General features: G+C 40.6%; 1 protein-coding gene across 1 annotated transcript in view; it reads left to right on the top strand.

The window, feature by feature from the left end:
* DMXL2 (Dmx like 2) overlaps positions 1 to 17,869 on the top strand; it is a 1,902,820-nt gene that overhangs the window by 1,490,850 nt on the left and 394,101 nt on the right. The window contains exon 37 of the mRNA XM_044076363.1: positions 16,985 to 17,186. Within this exon, the coding sequence (XP_043932298.1) occupies positions 16,985 to 17,186 (202 nt within the window). The remainder of the gene's footprint in view (positions 1 to 16,984; positions 17,187 to 17,869) is intronic.

The raw sequence follows: 17,869 nt of genomic DNA, 5'->3' as shown, positions 1-17,869 counted from the left end.
CTCTTCCTATTCCAAGGCCTCTCCTGAATTGGCAGGAGAGCCCCCTAGGAAGAGAAAGTGCAAGAGGAAGCACATAGACTCACCTGAGTCTGTCACCTCTGACACGGATTTAGAGGATTCTGAAGGTTCCCCCCGTTCCCCCTCTGAAGATGTCTCCTTTGCAGACATCCTGGAGATCTTAAAACAGAGGGGGAATTGGCCAGCCCTCAACCCTTTGGAGGATGAATCTGTATATCTTGAGGCGTTCGGCTCTCGCCCTTCCACCTTCTGGGTGTCCCCCCCCCTTTGACCCCCTCATGCAGGTGGTAGCAAAAAAAGCCTAGATGGCTCCTGACTCTGTGGACCCCACCCCCAGGAGACCTTCAAAGTTTATTACCGCCCCAGCGGACAAACAATTTTTGACTAAAGGAGATGTTCTTCATTCCACATTGCTGCAGTCCTAACAATTGGGTAGTCCACTGTCCCAGTCGGCCCGAATACCAAAGTATATGGCTGACGTTGGTCACGGCGCATTAGTCTGACGTCAGGATGTCAGGGTACTAATGCGCATGACCGACGTCATATCCTCAGTCTTTTTTGCCGCATGGTCCGATGCAGAAGCAGTTTTGCGAGTGCAGGTTGGCGTTCTGAAATTTTCCGAAGTCGGAGTTTCAGACCGAATCAAAGTTGGCTAAGTACCCCGTTGGGGAATATTTTGGTTTTTTCTTGCCTCAGTATTTAACCGGATGTCAGAAAAAGTGAATAACTGTATTTCTTGTGGGAAACAGATACCTCATAGGGATTACCATACCTTGTGTATACCTTGTTTAGGGCCTGAGCACGACGTTGTTGGATGCCGCTCTTGTGCTAGATTTAACAAACGCACTATTAAGAGAAGGTTAGACTGTGCCAGGTTAGTTTTTGGGAAGCGTTGTAATTATAAAATGCCGTCGGATGCTCCGACGCCCGCTTCGTCCAAAAAGCGCAAGGACAAAGCAGCAAAGCCTAGATTGGAAGAGCCGACAGTCCCGGACGTTGGTTCTTTAGAAGGCTCAGTGGAGCCGGAGGTTCTGCCAGGAGTTTCTTTGGAGTCTCAGGGAGAGACTTTACTGTTACAGGATGTGTCCTCTCAGGAGGTAGGCCAGGCTGAAGGGGCTTCTCAGGTGGCTGTTCTTCCCTCTCTTCCTAAGGTGGTTAGAGCCTCCCCTTCTGTTTCCAAGGCTTCTTTGAGAGGCAGGCCAGGTTTAACTTCAGTGGGGGTTTCTCCTAGCTCTTCAGGATCTTTGCCTAAGAAACATATGCTTAAAATGGCAGAGGATTTGATTACTATGATTAGAGGTTCTATGCCCCCTCCTGATAAGAGGCCTAGGGTGGAACCTGAGTTTGAGAGTTTTGAGCAGTGTTCGAGGCTTCTGAGTCTTCGGCTGAAGACTTGCAGGAGTATCCTCCTTATTCTGATTCTGATGTGGATGATTCTACTCCGTCAGCTTCTCCTCCTGAGGATTTTTCATTTTCAGAGACTCTTCATTCCATGAGGGAGCATTTTAAATGGGAAGGTCAAGATTTCTCTGATTCCAGGAAGAGGCTAAGGGAATTCATGTTTTTACACCAGCATAGGCGGTTAGATATACCTCCTATTCTGAATGTGGTGGAAGATGTTTTTGCAGAGGCTTCCCTGAACCCTGATTCTTTGCCTCCTGCCCCAGTTAAACCAGATAGGTACTATAGGGTGCCTGAAGCTCATAAGTATCTTTTTAAGAGTCCCAGGGCAGACCCGGAAACTGTCTCTCAGGGGCCTAAAGGTGTTAAGGCTTCTGTTGTTAAAAATCCTGTTCCTCCTGATAAAGAGGCAAGGGCTTTGGATAGATGGGGAAAGAAAGTGTATACTTCTTCCACTTTAGCCATGAGGGCGTTGAATTGCCAATTTCACATGTTAAAATATCAAAATTATCTCCTTTCACAATTGAAGTCTAAGGTGGATGCTCTGGCGGAAGGTATTGAGTGTAAAGAGTTGCAGGATTTAGTTCATGTGTCTGAACAGGTGGGTAAGCATTCCTTGCAATGTGGTTTTGATGCTGTGCAGGCCTCCTCGAGGGTGGCTGCCACTGGTTCTGTTCTTCGTAGGCACGCCTGGATGAGGGATCAGAATTTAGCTGAGCATGTTAAGACAAGGATTTTGGATGCTCCATTACAGTCTGACGTGTTGTTTGGTTCGCCTGTGGAAGCAGTTTTAAAGAAAATGGAGGACAAGGCTAAGTCTATGCAAACTGTTAAAGATTTTTTGCAGGTGCAGCCTCCGAAGTTTAGTAGAAATTGGCCTACTAAGGGATGGACATATCCTGCTTATGATTCTCAGTCTAGGGGTAGGTCTAGACGTGGTAGGGGCAGAGCTCAAGGTTCTTTTAGGTCTAGAACAGGGAGTTCACCTGCTCAGACTTCTGGTGAGGGCAGGGGTCAGTCCTTTCGTAAACAGACCCAATGACCTGCCTTTTCAGCTGCCAGTACATTCTCGTCTGGTAGCACCTTTGGGAGGAAGGCTGGCTCTTTTCAAAGAAAATTGGGATTTAATTACCCAAGACAGATGGGTTTTGAATATCATTCACCACGGTTACAGGTTTTATTTCCATACCTTGCCTCCTTTCAAAGGCATGCCAGACATTCCTCCTCTACAAAGAAAAGAGGCTCACAAGCAAATTTCTCTGTTACTCCAAATAGGGGCCATTCAGCCGGTTCCTGTGCCAGAAAGGGGCCTAGGATTTTATTCTCGCCTGTTCCTAGTACCAAAGAAGGGGAACACGTGGAGACCAATTTTGGATTTATCTATCCTCAACACTTATCTGGACATTCCCAAGTTCAAAATGTTGACGTTACAACAGCTTTTACCTCTGCTGGGCAAAGATCACTGGATGGTAACTTTAGATCTCAAGGAGGCTTACCTTCATGTGCCTATCAGACTAAGTTGCAGGAAGTATCTGCGTTTGCGAGGTGGAAATTCCCATTATCAGTTCTCTGCATTGCGGTTTGGCTTATCTACTGCCCCCAGAGTATTCACAAAGGTTCTGGCTCCAGTGATAGCTTACTTCAGGCTAAAAGGAATACAAATCTATCCTTACTTGGACGACTGCCTGATTCTGGCTCAAGAAAAGGAAGACCTTTTACAGCATTTGGAATATGTGATAGCAGTGCTAAGATGCCTAGGGTATTCTGTGAACGAAATAAAGTCCAGTCTAGTACCCTCTCAAGACATGTGCTTTCTGGGTGTGAGACTGAATACAGCAGCCCAGATGGCCTTTTTAACCCCGGACAAACAAAAGAATCTCTCCATTTACTTCCATCAACTATCTCTTCAGTCCGGGCTGACTGCAAGGACAGTCCTTCAAGCCTTAGGGTTCATGGCATCTTGTATTCTGGTGCTTCCCAATGCCAAACTGCATATGAGGAAGCTGCAATGGTATCTCAAAAATGTATGGACACAGCACTGCCAGGATTTGGACACTGTCATTCAAATAATACCTTGCATTCAACAGGAATTTTGTGGTGGGCTCAGGAATGTCACCTAAACAAGGGACTCTCTGTGACCCGGCCAGAGGCGAGTCAGATTCTAACGACAGATGCCTCAGACATTGCTTGGGGAGCTCATCTAAATGGAAAATGGATACAAGACAAGTGGCCTGCCAGACTACAGCATCTACATATCAACATGAAGGAGATGTTAGCAGTCCAGTTTGCATTAATGGCTTTCAAGGAGTTACTTCTTCCAGGGCAGGTGTTGATTCTAACAGACAACACAACTGTCATGTGGTACATCAACAAACAAGCCGGAACTCATTCTTACCCCCTATGCAGGCAAGCAATGATTTTATGGGCGACTGCGCTCAGCTTGCAACTCACTCTTCAGGCAAGGTTTCTGCCGAGCACAGAACTCCTTAGCAGATGTGTTAAGCAGACAAATCATGGATCCCCACGAGTGGAAACTGGATCTTCATGTATTTCGGAAATTGACAGTGTCATGGGGAACTCCAGACATAGATCTGTTCGCTTCTCCACTAAACCACCAGCTGCCAAAGTTTTGCACAAAGAGGTTTCATCACACAGCTTGGAAAGTGGATGCTCTTTCTTTCAGTTGGAAAAATCTTCATGTGTATGCCTTTCCACCTCTGCCTCTTCTCCCAAAGGTGCTCCTAAAGGTCAGACAAGACAAGCCAAGGATGATTTTAATAGCTCCAGATTGGCCTCGCAACACTGGTACCCATTACTGAGGAGTCTGGTAAGGAAGCCTCCATGGCCTTTACCTTTGATTCCACATCTGTTGTCTCAGAGGGACGGTCATCTGCTCAATGTCAAGCTTCACTCTCTTCATCTAACAGCCTGGCATATTCTGTTTTGAAACACAGCAGGTCTCAACTTCCTCAACAAGTTTTAAATGTGATTATGGAAGCCAGAAGACCTAGTACAAGGAAAGTGTACGCAGAAAAATGGAAGAGATTTTTATTTTGGAGTGCAGCAAAGAATTTGGAGATTTCTGAGCCTAATTTGAGTGTGGCTCTTCAATATCTTACTGAGTTATTGGACAAAGGTTTGTCTTTCTCTTCCATTAAGATTCATGCTGCAGCAATTTCAGCTCACTATGATTGTGACCCACCATTGTTTTCGCATCCTTTGTTCAAGCAATTTCTTAGAGGGGCTAAGAATATAAGACCCCACGAGAGCTCCTACTCCTGCTTGGGATCACAATTTTGTGTTGGAGAAACTTACTCTACAACCTTTTGAGCTCGCGGCTACTGCTGAATTGAAATACTTGTCATGGAAGACTGCTTTTTGTTGGCCATTACTTCTGCAAGAAGGGTTTCTGAATTACAGGCCCTTATGGCGGTAGAGCCTTTTTGATTTTCCATAAGGATAGGGTATCATTACGCACTAATCCTTCTTTTATGCCTAAGGTGGTTTCTAGTGTGGCTTTAAACCAAACTATTCATTTGCCTACTTTCTATGCAGATCCCCAAAATAAGGGGAAAAGATTTTGCACACTTTAGATGTACACAGGCAGTTGCGTTATTATTTAAGCAGGACTAAGGATTTTAGGCAGTCTCAGCAGTTGTTTGTTTCTTTTGCTTTGAGTTCTCAGGGCAAGCCTGTGTCAAAACAAACTATTTCTAAGTGGATTGGGTTTTGCATTGCATTTTGTTATTCCCATCATGGCAAGGAGATTCCAGCTGGGATTAGGCCTCATTCCACTAGGGCTACTGCCACTTCAACAGCATTTCTAAGGGGTGGCAACTAAGGATATTTTGGAGGCAGCTACTTGGAGTTCAGTGCATACTTTCTCTAAGCATTACCACCTTCCTCTCTACTCTAAATCTAGGGCTGGTTTTGCCACAGCTATTTTGCAAGGCATGTTGACAGCTCCTGCTTCTTTATGATTTGCCAGCCTCCCTTACCTCTGCTTTGGGATTCTACCCAATTGTTAGGACTGCAGCAATGTGGAATGAAGAACATAGTACAGTTTTGTACCTACCATAAATGTAGATGTTCGAGGATCCACATTGCTGCAGTCCAATTTTCCTCCCTCCTTCCCTCTGTGTTTAGGGGTGGTTGTGTGGGTGAGGTTATACTCTTGTAATTTTGTATATATTGTACATATTTTTGGTGCAGGAGTGTTTGGTGTTTTTGGTTTTGGCCTTGTCTTTTTAGGGTCTTCTGACATCTGGGGCAAGAAAAGACTGAGGATATGACGTCGGTCATGCGCATTAGTACCCTGACGTCCTGACATCAGACTAATGCGCCGTGACCGACGTCAGCCATATACTTTGGTATTCGGGCCGACTGGGACAGCGGACTACCCAATTGTTAGGACTGCAGCAATGTGGATCCTCGAACATCTACATTTATGGTAGGTACAAAACTGTACTTTTCTGTGGATGCTATGGTGGTAGCTGCTGCCACCATGAAGGAACTAGCTGATCCTTCAGTGCCTGTCCATCCCCCTAACAAGGAATCTAGGTCTATGGACAGGTATGGGAAGTGGATGTTTTCGTCAGCGTCATGCGTTCGCTGAACTACCTCTGTCATTTCACTCGTCTTCAAAGAGACTTGATCAAAGAAGCGAGTGAGATGTTAAAGGATCCAACAGCTGCGGGTTTTCAGGATAAGATGAACGCTCAGCTGGCTACCCTCAATTCGATAGCTAACTCCTCCATGCGCCTTCTTTCATATGCGGCTGATGGAGCGAGCAGAGCCGCAGGTACATGTGTGGCCTTACGCCGGCATGCCTGGATGCGGCCATGCAATTTTGCGGACCCTTTTAAGACGTCTTTCGCTAACTCCCCGTTTGATGGATCGTCCCTTTTTGGTCCTCAAGTGAAAGAAACCCTGACAAGGTGCGAGACGGATGGCAAAACTCTTTCTGCTGTCGGAGTCCGTTTTTCTACTCCTTCTAGGCCTTACCCCAAGGGCCAGAAAAGTGGAAAGATGTGGTTCCGCAAGCAATCTCAAGGGGCTTTGCCTGACGCACAGAGTCGGTTCCCCTCTAGAGGCAGGGGAACAATAATGGTAGACGCCCTAGAGGCAGGGGGGGTCCGCAGAACCAGGGCAATCGAGAAACCTTTTCTGATAAGCCCTTTCAACATCCCTGAGGTGTTGCCCGACTGTCCACCTTCGGAGGCAGTAGGGGGAAGATTGTCACTGTACCCAGAAGCCTGGCGATCTCTAACTCAATGCAACAACTACAATTGTAGCAACATATAGTGCCTCTAGTTCTTCCTTCAGGTTGTAAAGTGGATGGATGTGAAAAATCCTTATAACATAAGAATGACTTCAAAGACCTTTTATTCCTATAAGCAAATGAGGGTGTAATTCCTACAACTGCTCTTACGTCATCCTGTGCTAGGAGTACTTTCCAGTATTTATTTATAACTCTTCTAACTATATGTGTTTTCATATTATATGACGTTATGAACCTTAATTTACCATCATCTCTCATTCTCTCCAACTCATTGCTAACACTATTATCAGGAAGACATATAGGTTTGTAGGTTGTCGTTCTATTGTTCTTAACTAAATCTCTCATACTATCTACTAACTTCTGTGGGTACCCACTAGCTATAAAGTCACCACATGTCTCATCTAATTGTTTTACAAAGTTCTCTTCAGTATTATTAAGTCTACTAATTCTTATCAACTGGGCCTTCACTATGCCCTTGAAAACATGGGGGGCATGCATACTTGATGCTTCTAGATAGCGCCAGATGAAACCTCTTTTATACACTGTGGTAACAAATTTGTTATCATTCATTTTCAAATTTATATCCAGGAAATTCAAAAGGATGTTGTGTTATTTATATAGGCATTAAAGTTTAACAAATCCATATGGGTACCTTTCCAAAAAAGAAAAGCCAGTCCACAAAACTTTGATAAAATTGGACCCCATCATTTATAAAGCCACTGTCATTAAACAAATATGTCCAAGAAATACCTTAATAATACTGAAGAGAAAAGTAGAAGTAATACATGATGTGACTGGTTGTAATACATTTGAGCTAGTGTGTGTAGTGAGTTAGTAGTAGATGAGGATTAAGAAAAAATAATAGAACTACAACCACACAAGTTAATATGTTCCCCTGATAATAGTGTTAAATGAGTTTGAGAGAATGAGAGATGATGTAAAATAAGGGTTCATAACGCCATAATATGAAAAACACATATAGTTAGAAGAGTTATAATCATTTGCTAATAAAAAGGTCTTTGAAGTCATTCTATGTTATAAGGATTTTTCACATCCATCAGTTGTTGCATTGATATAATGCCAACCCAAGATGGTTTTCAGTCAAAAAACCAGTCAAAAAGTACCTTTCCAGATGTTCCACCTGCAAAGCTGCTAGAAATATCAAAGTTGTTGCAAAAAAAGAGCAAAAGAGCCAGTTCCAGCAGACCAGCAAGGATCTAAGAATCTCAAATTTCTTTTTGGTGGTTCCAAAAACAGGGGACTGGAGGCCCATTTTGGATCTCAGCATCTTGAACAAGTCTGTCAAGAAAACAGAAGATTGAGATGGGTTGTGCAGTCCCATCCTACCCTACTGGATGTGCTCTATAGACCTCCAGGATGCGCACTATCATAACCTGAGACGTCAAGGATTCCAGGTGTTTCCACTTAGGCGACTGGCTCCTTACAGCTCCGAGACTACACTTTTATATTTTAAAGCTAGGTATCTCAATAAATTTTTTGTCTTGTCGTGCTATACCTTTCATAGGCGCAAATCTAGACACAGTCAGCGCAACAAAATCAAAGTCAGATTGGTCGATGTCCCACACCATTGTGATAATGCAAGCAGGGAATCACCTTTCTTTGGTGGATTTCATCCCAAGACCCTTTGTCCCTCCTCCCGGTTGCTACTCTGACAACGGGCCTCCCTGATCGACAGTCCAGGGCATATGGCAACCTTACGAACGCCACTTGCATATAAATGTTCTAGAGATGAGAGCAGTGCTTTTGTTGCAGGCCCTTCAAGACTCTTCCGGTCGGAACGATAGCAATTCAATATCAACAAACAAGATCCTACTCCTCCCTATAGCGAGAGCACCTGCAGACTGGACAATGGGGCTATTTTTCTCAGCGGTTTTTCTTAGCAACGCACATCCCCGAAGAGTCCAATGTCATTGCGGACAAATTGAGCAGAGCTATTCTCATGCCGACGAGTGGTCTGAAAAAAATTCAGTGTTGAAAAAGTTTTTTGAAGTGGGCCAGCCTTTGCTCGACCTTTTGCTACTCCCCAAAACAGCAAGTGCAAAATTATTTCACCCTCTTTCCTCCTCAGGCCATCCCAGCAGGGACGCCTAGTCCAAGATTTCCCACTGATTTCTCAAGTGATACAGAAAGCCAGCTCAGCTTCAGAAAGTTGATCCTCATTTGCCCTTACTGGCCTCAGGTTTGGTTTCCCTTTTTTCACCGTTTTTCTGTTGGAGCAACCCTGGCATCTGGACCCAGTTCCAGATCTTTTTGACCCCATCATCGGGTCAGTTATTACGCCCTCCCTCTCTGAACCTCGAAGATTTATCTTAGTAAATGGAACGCTTTCTCCTATTGGGCACAAGGAAGGAACATAGATCCTTTCACTGCTTCCATTCAATGTCCTTGATTTCTTAGCTGAACTTTTCCATGGGTGTCGTCTCCTTCTACTCTTAAGGTTCAATTGGCAGCTATATCTAACTTTCATGTTGGAATCTCAGACTCTGCCATCATGTCTCACAAACTTTGCAAAGCCTTTTGAAGGGAGTTTTTCTTCTCAAGCCTCCTATTAGAAATCCTCCTGGCTAGAAGAGTCTCTGAACTTCATGCACTCTGTAGTCTTCATCCCCTTACCCCAAAGTAGCAAGGATAGTAATCTTACGGACTAACCCATCCTTTTAAATCAAAACATTGACTTTCCTGTGTTTTTTCCTAACTATTCCAACAGGTCTGAACAAAAATTACATTGGCTAGATGTTCATCGACAATTAAGGTATTACTTAGGACCAAACAGATCAGAAAGGCTGACCAACTGTTTGTTTCTTATGCAGAAGGCAGAATGGGCCTTCCAGTTTATCACTCCAGATGGATTACATCCTTGATTTCCTTTGTGTATGAGATTAGGCATCAAATCATTCAACTAGAGCTTTGCTACTTCTATAGCTTTCCAAGACAGGCTGCCTATTGATACGATTTTGTGCGGCAGCTACATGGGCTGTTGGACTTAGCTTCTAGACACAGAGCTAACTTTGGTTCCACTGTACTCAAGAGTCTGTTCGATGACCGGCCCGACAAGGTGTGGCTAGGGCTGGTCCCATCAGCAAGAATGAAGGCGAGCAACATATAGAAGTTATGTACCTACCTACCGTAACGTTCCATGTGTCTTGTCCTTCTTCTTCTTCTTGCCCCCCCCTCCTTCCCCTAGCCTGGACAGACCTAGAGGAGTTTGATTGTGACCTTTTTCCTACCACCTCTATTTGTATATATGTATATACTTTTATGTATATATTCCCTCATCAGGTTGTAGGTCACCTTCTTTACCAGTGTTTTCTGGATGTTGTTTTTCTGGCTGGCTGGGCCTAGCTTACAGCGATCTGGAGGTATTACGCCTAGCATTGTGGGATAAAAGGCCTCGGAGCGCCGGTGGAACCAACTCAGAGCTAGAGTGGAGGAATCGTGGAGCCCGGCTCGGATGAAACCCCCCAAAGAAAGAAGGCGAGAAGAAGACAACTAACATGGAACGTTATGGTAGGTACATAACTTCTATTTATGGAGCTTATGAATTTTTTGGGAGAAGGTATCAGCTTTTAGCAGGTTATATTTCTTATAGGTGGAGACTGCATCTTGATTTGCAACAGTGAGGATGCATCTCAGGGACCTAAGAGTGAAAATATAACAAAAGAGGGAAAATATTTCTGAAGAATTACAAATATTTCATAAAGAAGATGTGAAATAACATGTGCATTTAATTGAAAGCCTTGACACATATCCATTAACTATTTCCGGTGTGCCAGTAACAACTAAGATAAAAATGCAGGGTAATGAAGTAAAAAGGAGATGTTGCTGCTTTCCCACACCTATGTGATAAAAAAGAGGAATTTAAAGAATGAGTAATGGAAGTTATTTGAAGTTATTATGAAGATAAAACTTTCTTCAGAAGTTATAACTGTGTGGGTTAAAATGAAGAAGATCAAAAATAGGGTAGAAATAAGAGAGAAATAGTTATGGTTAAGAAGTAACAAGAATTATTTAGAGGGGCTGACAAAGGTTAAAGTATTGCAGAATAAGGGGAATCTCACAGAACAAGAAAAGGTATAATTGTAGAGTGCTAAAGAGAAAATAAGAGAGAATCTGGAAAATATGCACAAGTTTAGTAAAATTGTTGTTGTTAATTGTTTTTTGATAATAACTCCAGAGCTCAAAACTTCTTAGCACAATGACTTAGGCAGCAGAAAGTAGAAATAGATTTGACCAGACTTATGGAACCTATGACAAGAAAAATAACCGGCAATCCTGTAGAGGTATTAGAGATATTTTGGAAATTTTATGAAAATTTGTATAATGCAAAGGAATGTGGAAATCAAGAAAAAGTACAAAGGGAAATATTTATAGAAGACTTAGGTATGCCAAGACTGGAGGTAGTTGAGGCTCAGCAATTAACAGTCAAGATAGGAGGAGATGAAATCAAAATGGTGACGTATAATAAATCTGCAGGAAAGTGTCCAGGAATAGATGCTATTCATGTGGAAGCTTGCAGGCTAGGAGTGAAGAAAGTGATAAAGATCTGGAAGATTTTGTTTAACAGTGTTTTAAATGCAGGGGAAGCACCAACATCCTAGAAGAAAGTTGTGGTGTCTGTAATACCTAAGGACATTCAATACACATCAGACACAGCTTCATATAGCCCCATTTTAATTTTAAACCATAATTATAAAGTTATAAAGTGTTATGTCAATAATGGCTAAAAGAATGGCAAATGTGTTGCAAAAATTGATAAATATGGATCAGTGTGGTTTTGTGGAGGGGTGGCAAATTTGACAAGATTAATAGAACAATGATGATCCACAGGAAAGCAGAATGTTAGAAAATACAGCTGTTGCTGGGTTTGTTGTAGAGAAAGTATTCAACAGATTAAACTGGGATTTTATGAATAGGGCAATGGAAGCACTTGCATTCCCTGTTACAATAATAAGGTTAATTAGGAGTATATGTGAGGGACTGGAGGCAAAACTTAAAGTGAGAGGGTTCCTGTCCAATAAGTTATGTCTGAATTGAAAAAACAGGTAGGGATATCCTCTTTACACTATGTTATTTGTGCTGTATTTAAAGCAAATGGCAAAGAAAATAAGGGACTTAGAAATTCAAGGCTATAAATGGTATGGTAATCAAAAAAGGTGGCTTTATTTGCAGATGATATTTTGTACCTGATAAAAACAGAAAAGTACATTTCAGTGTTGTGGAACATTCTGATACAGTTTCAAGTTGTTTTGAGATATAAAATTAATGAAGACAAAACAAAGGTTATAGATGTAAACTGTGTACTCAGACATGGATTGGTTCAGCAATACCCATATTTATGGGGGCACAAAATTAAATATTTAGGAGTACAGGTTAAAAAGATTTTGTTATGGCAGCTAAGGATATGTGGCAAGAGACCATACAAAAGATAATACTAAAAATGAGAAATTGGAAACACTTGTGTATGGATATGGATAGCAAGATTTATATACAGATCAGGCATATTTTTATTAACCAAAGGAGAAGTTGTGGACAGTAATTAATAAAGAGTTGAAAATTTTATCTGGGAGGAGAAGAGAGCAAGGGTCAAGTGCGATGAGTTGAGCCTTTCAGTGGAACAAGGTGGTTTAGGATTATCTGATTTGATGGGACATTGTAGAACTACACAGTTAAGGCTGATATCTATATATCTATATCTATATATATATATATCTATATATATATATATATATATATATATATATATATATATATATATGTATATATATGTATGTGTGTGTGTGTGTGTGTGTATATAAACAGAAAGCTGTAATTCAAAGTGGAAAGGGATGATGATGAAGCAGAGGGGATTTCAAGAAATAAGGGGAGAGTGGGATTTTGGATGTAGATCCTTATAGAGAATAACAGCAGCCTTATGGAATATTATATTCATAAAGTGGCAGAAAGTATTCTAAGAACTAAACCAACGTGAGAATGGAGAGTGGGGATTCTGACAATAGTGACAACTGCTATTAACGGTACAGAGAACAGGCAAGAGGGGACTGGAATATACTAGAGAAAACTGGCAAAGGAACCAATGTATTGGGAGCAAATAATTAGAAAGGGAAAGGTAATGGAATGGAAAGAGGCTAAGACATTTGAGCTACAGGCTAGAGACCGCTTCCTTATCAGAGACTGATAAGGTCTGAGTATAGGCAAAGTGAAAAGGATAGGGAATCCTAAGTGAAAGACCTGCTGTGGTAGAGTTTTTCATTGACTTTAGAACAGAAGCTGTTGTTAAAAAGGGATAATTAGTAAGGTATATAAAATACTGCATAATAAATATAGGAATCTGTCAGATGAGGTTATAAAAGATTGGGAAGAGAGACTGGATAAGTAGAACACAAAGAAGCAATGCCAGGGCATGTGTATGGCTTCCCAATATGTAACAAAGTCTAAAAGATTCAGAATTTTTGCTTGGAGGTATTTGCATAGGTACATTTATACCCCAAGCAGATTGCAAAGAATTTTTCCTAAGGTAAATGGCAAAGCATTGGAGGTGTGATTGGGACAAAAGAGGTATCTGGGAATATATGTTTCTGGAGTGTAATGAGTTGGCAGACTTTAAAAATTCCCTACGGAATACTCTTGTCAGAAGTATGAGGTGAGCAAATGAGTGTAACTAGGGAATTTTTTTTTTTTTTAAAGCCGGAATACTGGATCTAAAAAAAAAAAAACTACTAGAAAATGGAAATTAATTTCAACCAAAACCATTCATTCAAAAACAACTGTAGCTAAAGTGGTGGATATTGTAACACAGTTAAAATAACTGAAAGTTTGAACTTTAGAAAGTGGAGGAGCAAATTACATAGAAAAAAAATGAAAATATTTGGAACAATCCATGCAGGAGGAGGAGTGAGGTTTAAGAGAAGGCAAAAATTTAGCAATTTATGTAATGTTGGATTGATGATTGTACAAAAGAATGTATGTGATGTAAAATGTTTGTAACTGTGAACATGTTAACATTGTTTTCTTTTAAAGAAATTCATGTGTGCTTATGTTTTAAATGCTAATTTAATAAATGTGTTAACAAAAACAGTTCTGGGCTAAGCCAAAGGTAATGGGGGGAACAAAGGCCCCATATCATGGAAGATTTGTAAGTATTACTTTAATTCATTTAGAAAGGCATAACAATTGAGTATTTTCTGAAGAACATGAAGTATGAAACTGCAATGTCTGGCAGTTTTGAATGACTATAATCCTCACTGCTTTACAAGAAAAGTAAAATTTTCTGAGTGACAGCAAACATATGATGTAAAATTCCAGGACAGGTGAGAGATATGTGGTAGTCATTTTTTCATTGCATTTTTATCGCAAGTGGCTTGTTATATAAATTAAGAGTAGTGGATACCATTGTGACTTCCATGGCCTTCTGTAGTGGGTGGAAATTTCCTCGTCTGATGTCTCTTTATTGGTTCAGTTCTAAATTTCCCTTCTGTTCATTCTTGGAGGAGAGGTATGAGTATCTTCAGTGAGTGTGTAATGTTTTGAACTAGTCCTTTTCCTGTAGTCACACAATTTCATAGTTTGAATCTTGATCCTTGCAGTCATCATAGGAAGCCTCATGCATTTGATGTTTAGAGCACTAAAACCTTCAAATTATTAGGGCAGCCACTAATTCACTAGTCACTACCTGCATCAGTACTGTCATAATTGCTTTGGGAAGGAACACTGCAACAAATGCCATGGAAAGACTTTGGATCTAGATTATGTTTTTAACAAAGGAGTTTATAGAAGGTATTCAACACAGGGACTGCCAGGAAGTTCGTTGGAATGTGTCACAACCTATGCTTGACTAATAACAGAAGGTAAGGGTTCCAGATGTTAGACATCCAACCAAACCATCTTTTACAGAGAGCTGTCTAGACAAACTTGCTTTCTCTAAAAGTTACAGGTTCCCCTACAACTACAGAGGATTTACTAGGAGAGGAGTGTTAGAGGTACACCTCATAGCAGATATCTTAGAGTATGCATCCCACGCCAGCACACTGTTTACATCTCTTCATCCATATTAGACTATCCAGGACAGGAATGTGCCTCATGTTAAGCAAATCCAGTATCTTGCATTGGAAGGTCTGTAGTAGCTGTCATTATTGAAAAGCCTTCTTGCCAGTCCTTTCTTCAAATCACAAGACTTTCTGGATAGGTTTGAGGAGCTTTACTACTTTGCTACCCAGTCGTCTTCTGCCAGTTGAACCCATCTGAATAGCACAGAAATTACTCAAGCTCCAAAATCTGGTGGGATCTATCTTTAAAGATGTGAGTGTTTACTTGTAGGTAATACATGTTTATGAGAACACCATGCCATGTTCAGATCTCTAGTGTCCTAGTAACATTTCTGCAGCACTCATCCTTCATATGCTCGTTATCACACCCATGCATGTACTAGGTTTAGGGGACCACTACCACATGGACTAGGATAGGGGAGAATCTTTGTTTTGTTCAGTAAGTTTCATAAGAAAGGGAAATCAGATAAAACATAGGTCCATGTCTCTGAAAGTGACAACTCCTTGTTTTAGCCGATGTCTGGATTACCTCTCATTTGTTGAGATGTCCAGGATTATGAAGTGGACAGTGTGCTAGCCTATATGTCATGTGCCTTATCCCCAAAAATCTCTGTCTTTAATCTCCCAGTGCAACCTATATTTAAAAATACCATTCCTTTAGTCTCCAGGCTTCTGGGATAACCCCTCTGTGCTACAAAGATTTGGTGACCTCTGCAGGCCCCAGATGGAACAGCAAAAGTCTTTTTTTTTTTTCATCTTATATTTTGATAAGGAGCTTAAGGCTCTGGATGGGGAAAATCAGACATCATTAACTCTGTTACCTCAGGACTCAAGTCCCTCAGCTGTTTGTCTCACACCAATACAAGTCCTCCCTTCCTTATCAGGCTTTGGAAAAGTTGGACGATGTCTCTTAAATTTGAATAAGGGAGGCTGTAGAAAAAATTAATATAATGAATCAACTCCCTTTAAATCAAAATTCAAACTATAAAACTCAAAAAAAGCATACACAAAATGTCACATACTAGTACATCTCACACACACACACACTCCACTAAACAGAATTTCTAAAGGGGGCTATGCTCCCCTTCTATCCCCTATGTGGGGGCTGTGCCTCACATTCCCAGTTCCTAATGTATTATCTCCAACGTAGCACATATTTAGAGAAAATATCTTTCCCCTTAGTATAAACTCCATTTTCACTGAACCAGTGTATATTTTTATACAGTTTTTGTGTTTTTTTCTTTCTGTCTTATAAATGAGTGGTGTAGGGCCGAACACACCCTCACAAGTCTGCATCTGACATTATAATGTGTACTGGTCAAAGATGCAGCACCACTGATCACAAGGAAGATAAAAATGTCAGAACTGTACTTTACTGAAACTGTAAAAAAAGGAGAACCCAACAGTTGGACAATGCAAAAGACCTTCTAACAGATTAAATGCTATGATGATTAAACATGTGCTTCTCTGCTTGGTGTGACAGATGCATTTTATTATTTAAACTTGCAATACTGTTTTTTAATATTAATTTTCTTCTGTATTTGATGGGATGGCAAAACTTATGTTTTGCATGCAACAATAACCCCAAAAGAAGGTTCACGTCATCCAGACACAGCCAAGGGTCATGTAGAAAACACTACAAAATACTCCAAGGTGAAATGAACTACTTTGTTTAAAAATGTTGAGCAATTTCATCCTAGAAACTCAGGACTTCATCAGAAAAATCAGTAAAACACAATATACCATTTAAACCCATATCCTAATCATTACTAAAACATGATTGAGCAGGTAATTAATGAACCAGTTAAACCATTAAAACAAGACCATTTAAACAAGATTTTAAAAGTTTTTTCCAACCACAGTTTACTTCCCTTGAAAAATCTTGTGAAGTTTTGAATGTACAAATTCATCTTAAAATCTTAGTGTAAATGAAATAAAGTGTAATGTATACATACAATAAAAATATGTAAAAAAAAAATAATTTATTCTTATAGCCTTAAACTGGTCAATGTATTTGTAGCCAAGAAAATAAATTCAGAAATTTGCTGCTCTCATTTTTAATAATGGAATAATAGAAGTGTGCAGTCCAGGGAATGTGGTAGCATCTAAGCGTGTTTGCATGAAACAACTTTTGTAAAACACTGTAAGTGATGGAAATGGAATGTAGCAGAAGTCTTTCTAGAACCTACTTCTTCTAATGCATTCCTTTCTCTGTTTTCAGAACTTCCTGTTGCATCACCCTTGGGAATTGCTGTAATAAACTTGTTGGAAAACTGGGAGCAGTTACTTCAAGAGAGAATTGAACAGTTTGAAGGTCCACCACCAGGATACATTAATACCTTTCCTAATGACCTCACTATTGGAGGGGGGCCAGCCATATTAAGGCATAAAGCATTGCTTGAACCTGATAATACTCCTTTCAAGTAAGAAAATCAATGTATATTTCTTTATTTTATACCTTGAAAAACATCTTAATGTATCATAACAGTAGTATTGTGTAAATATGGTGACATCAACATGCTTTAGCTGTAATACTTTAGCTGATTGAAATCCCACTCTTATTAATCAAACTAAAATTTTGGGTGTGTAGAGTTTGTGTGTATGACTCAGTGTGTTTGCGGCAGTTTATTTTTTTGCAGTTCAGTTTTGATTCCCCATCTCTAACACATTGCTGTTGTAATGCAAGACTCCCTGATTCTTTCCTTTCAGGTTTTAGAATTTTCTATTTCATTTACTTAAAATTTCTCTGACCTCCTACCCCCACTCCCCATCCTGGACACATGCACACAGCTTACTGCTATCTCCCTGAGTAGACTTTTATTTTATTGTCTCTTTGTTTTTGTGTTTGCTGAAGTCTGTCTTAATGCTGACATGCAGTGCAATAATTATTAATCTGAAGATGCATCATCTCAGTTTGTAATTTTAGTGTTTTTTTTTATACCAGAAAAGTCAAGTTAACTATTTGCATGCAGATTTTTATTCCTTTCCTGCTTTCATTATGATGGCCCTATCCTGTTCTGGGTACAGTGCCCTGAGAAGGACTTGCATAGGTGGGAAGTTTCCCTTCCCAGTGAAGATTTAGAACTTACATCTGGATTTGAGAAGA

The sequence above is a fragment of the Protopterus annectens genome, chromosome 7.part0 (assembly GCF_019279795.1).
Source record: "Protopterus annectens isolate FY-2018-M chromosome 7.part0, PAN1.0, whole genome shotgun sequence".
NCBI classification, from domain to species: Eukaryota; Metazoa; Chordata; order Ceratodontiformes; family Protopteridae; genus Protopterus; species Protopterus annectens.
The sequence above is the reverse complement of the archived record's forward strand: the minus strand, read 5'-3'. Positions and strand labels throughout refer to the sequence as shown.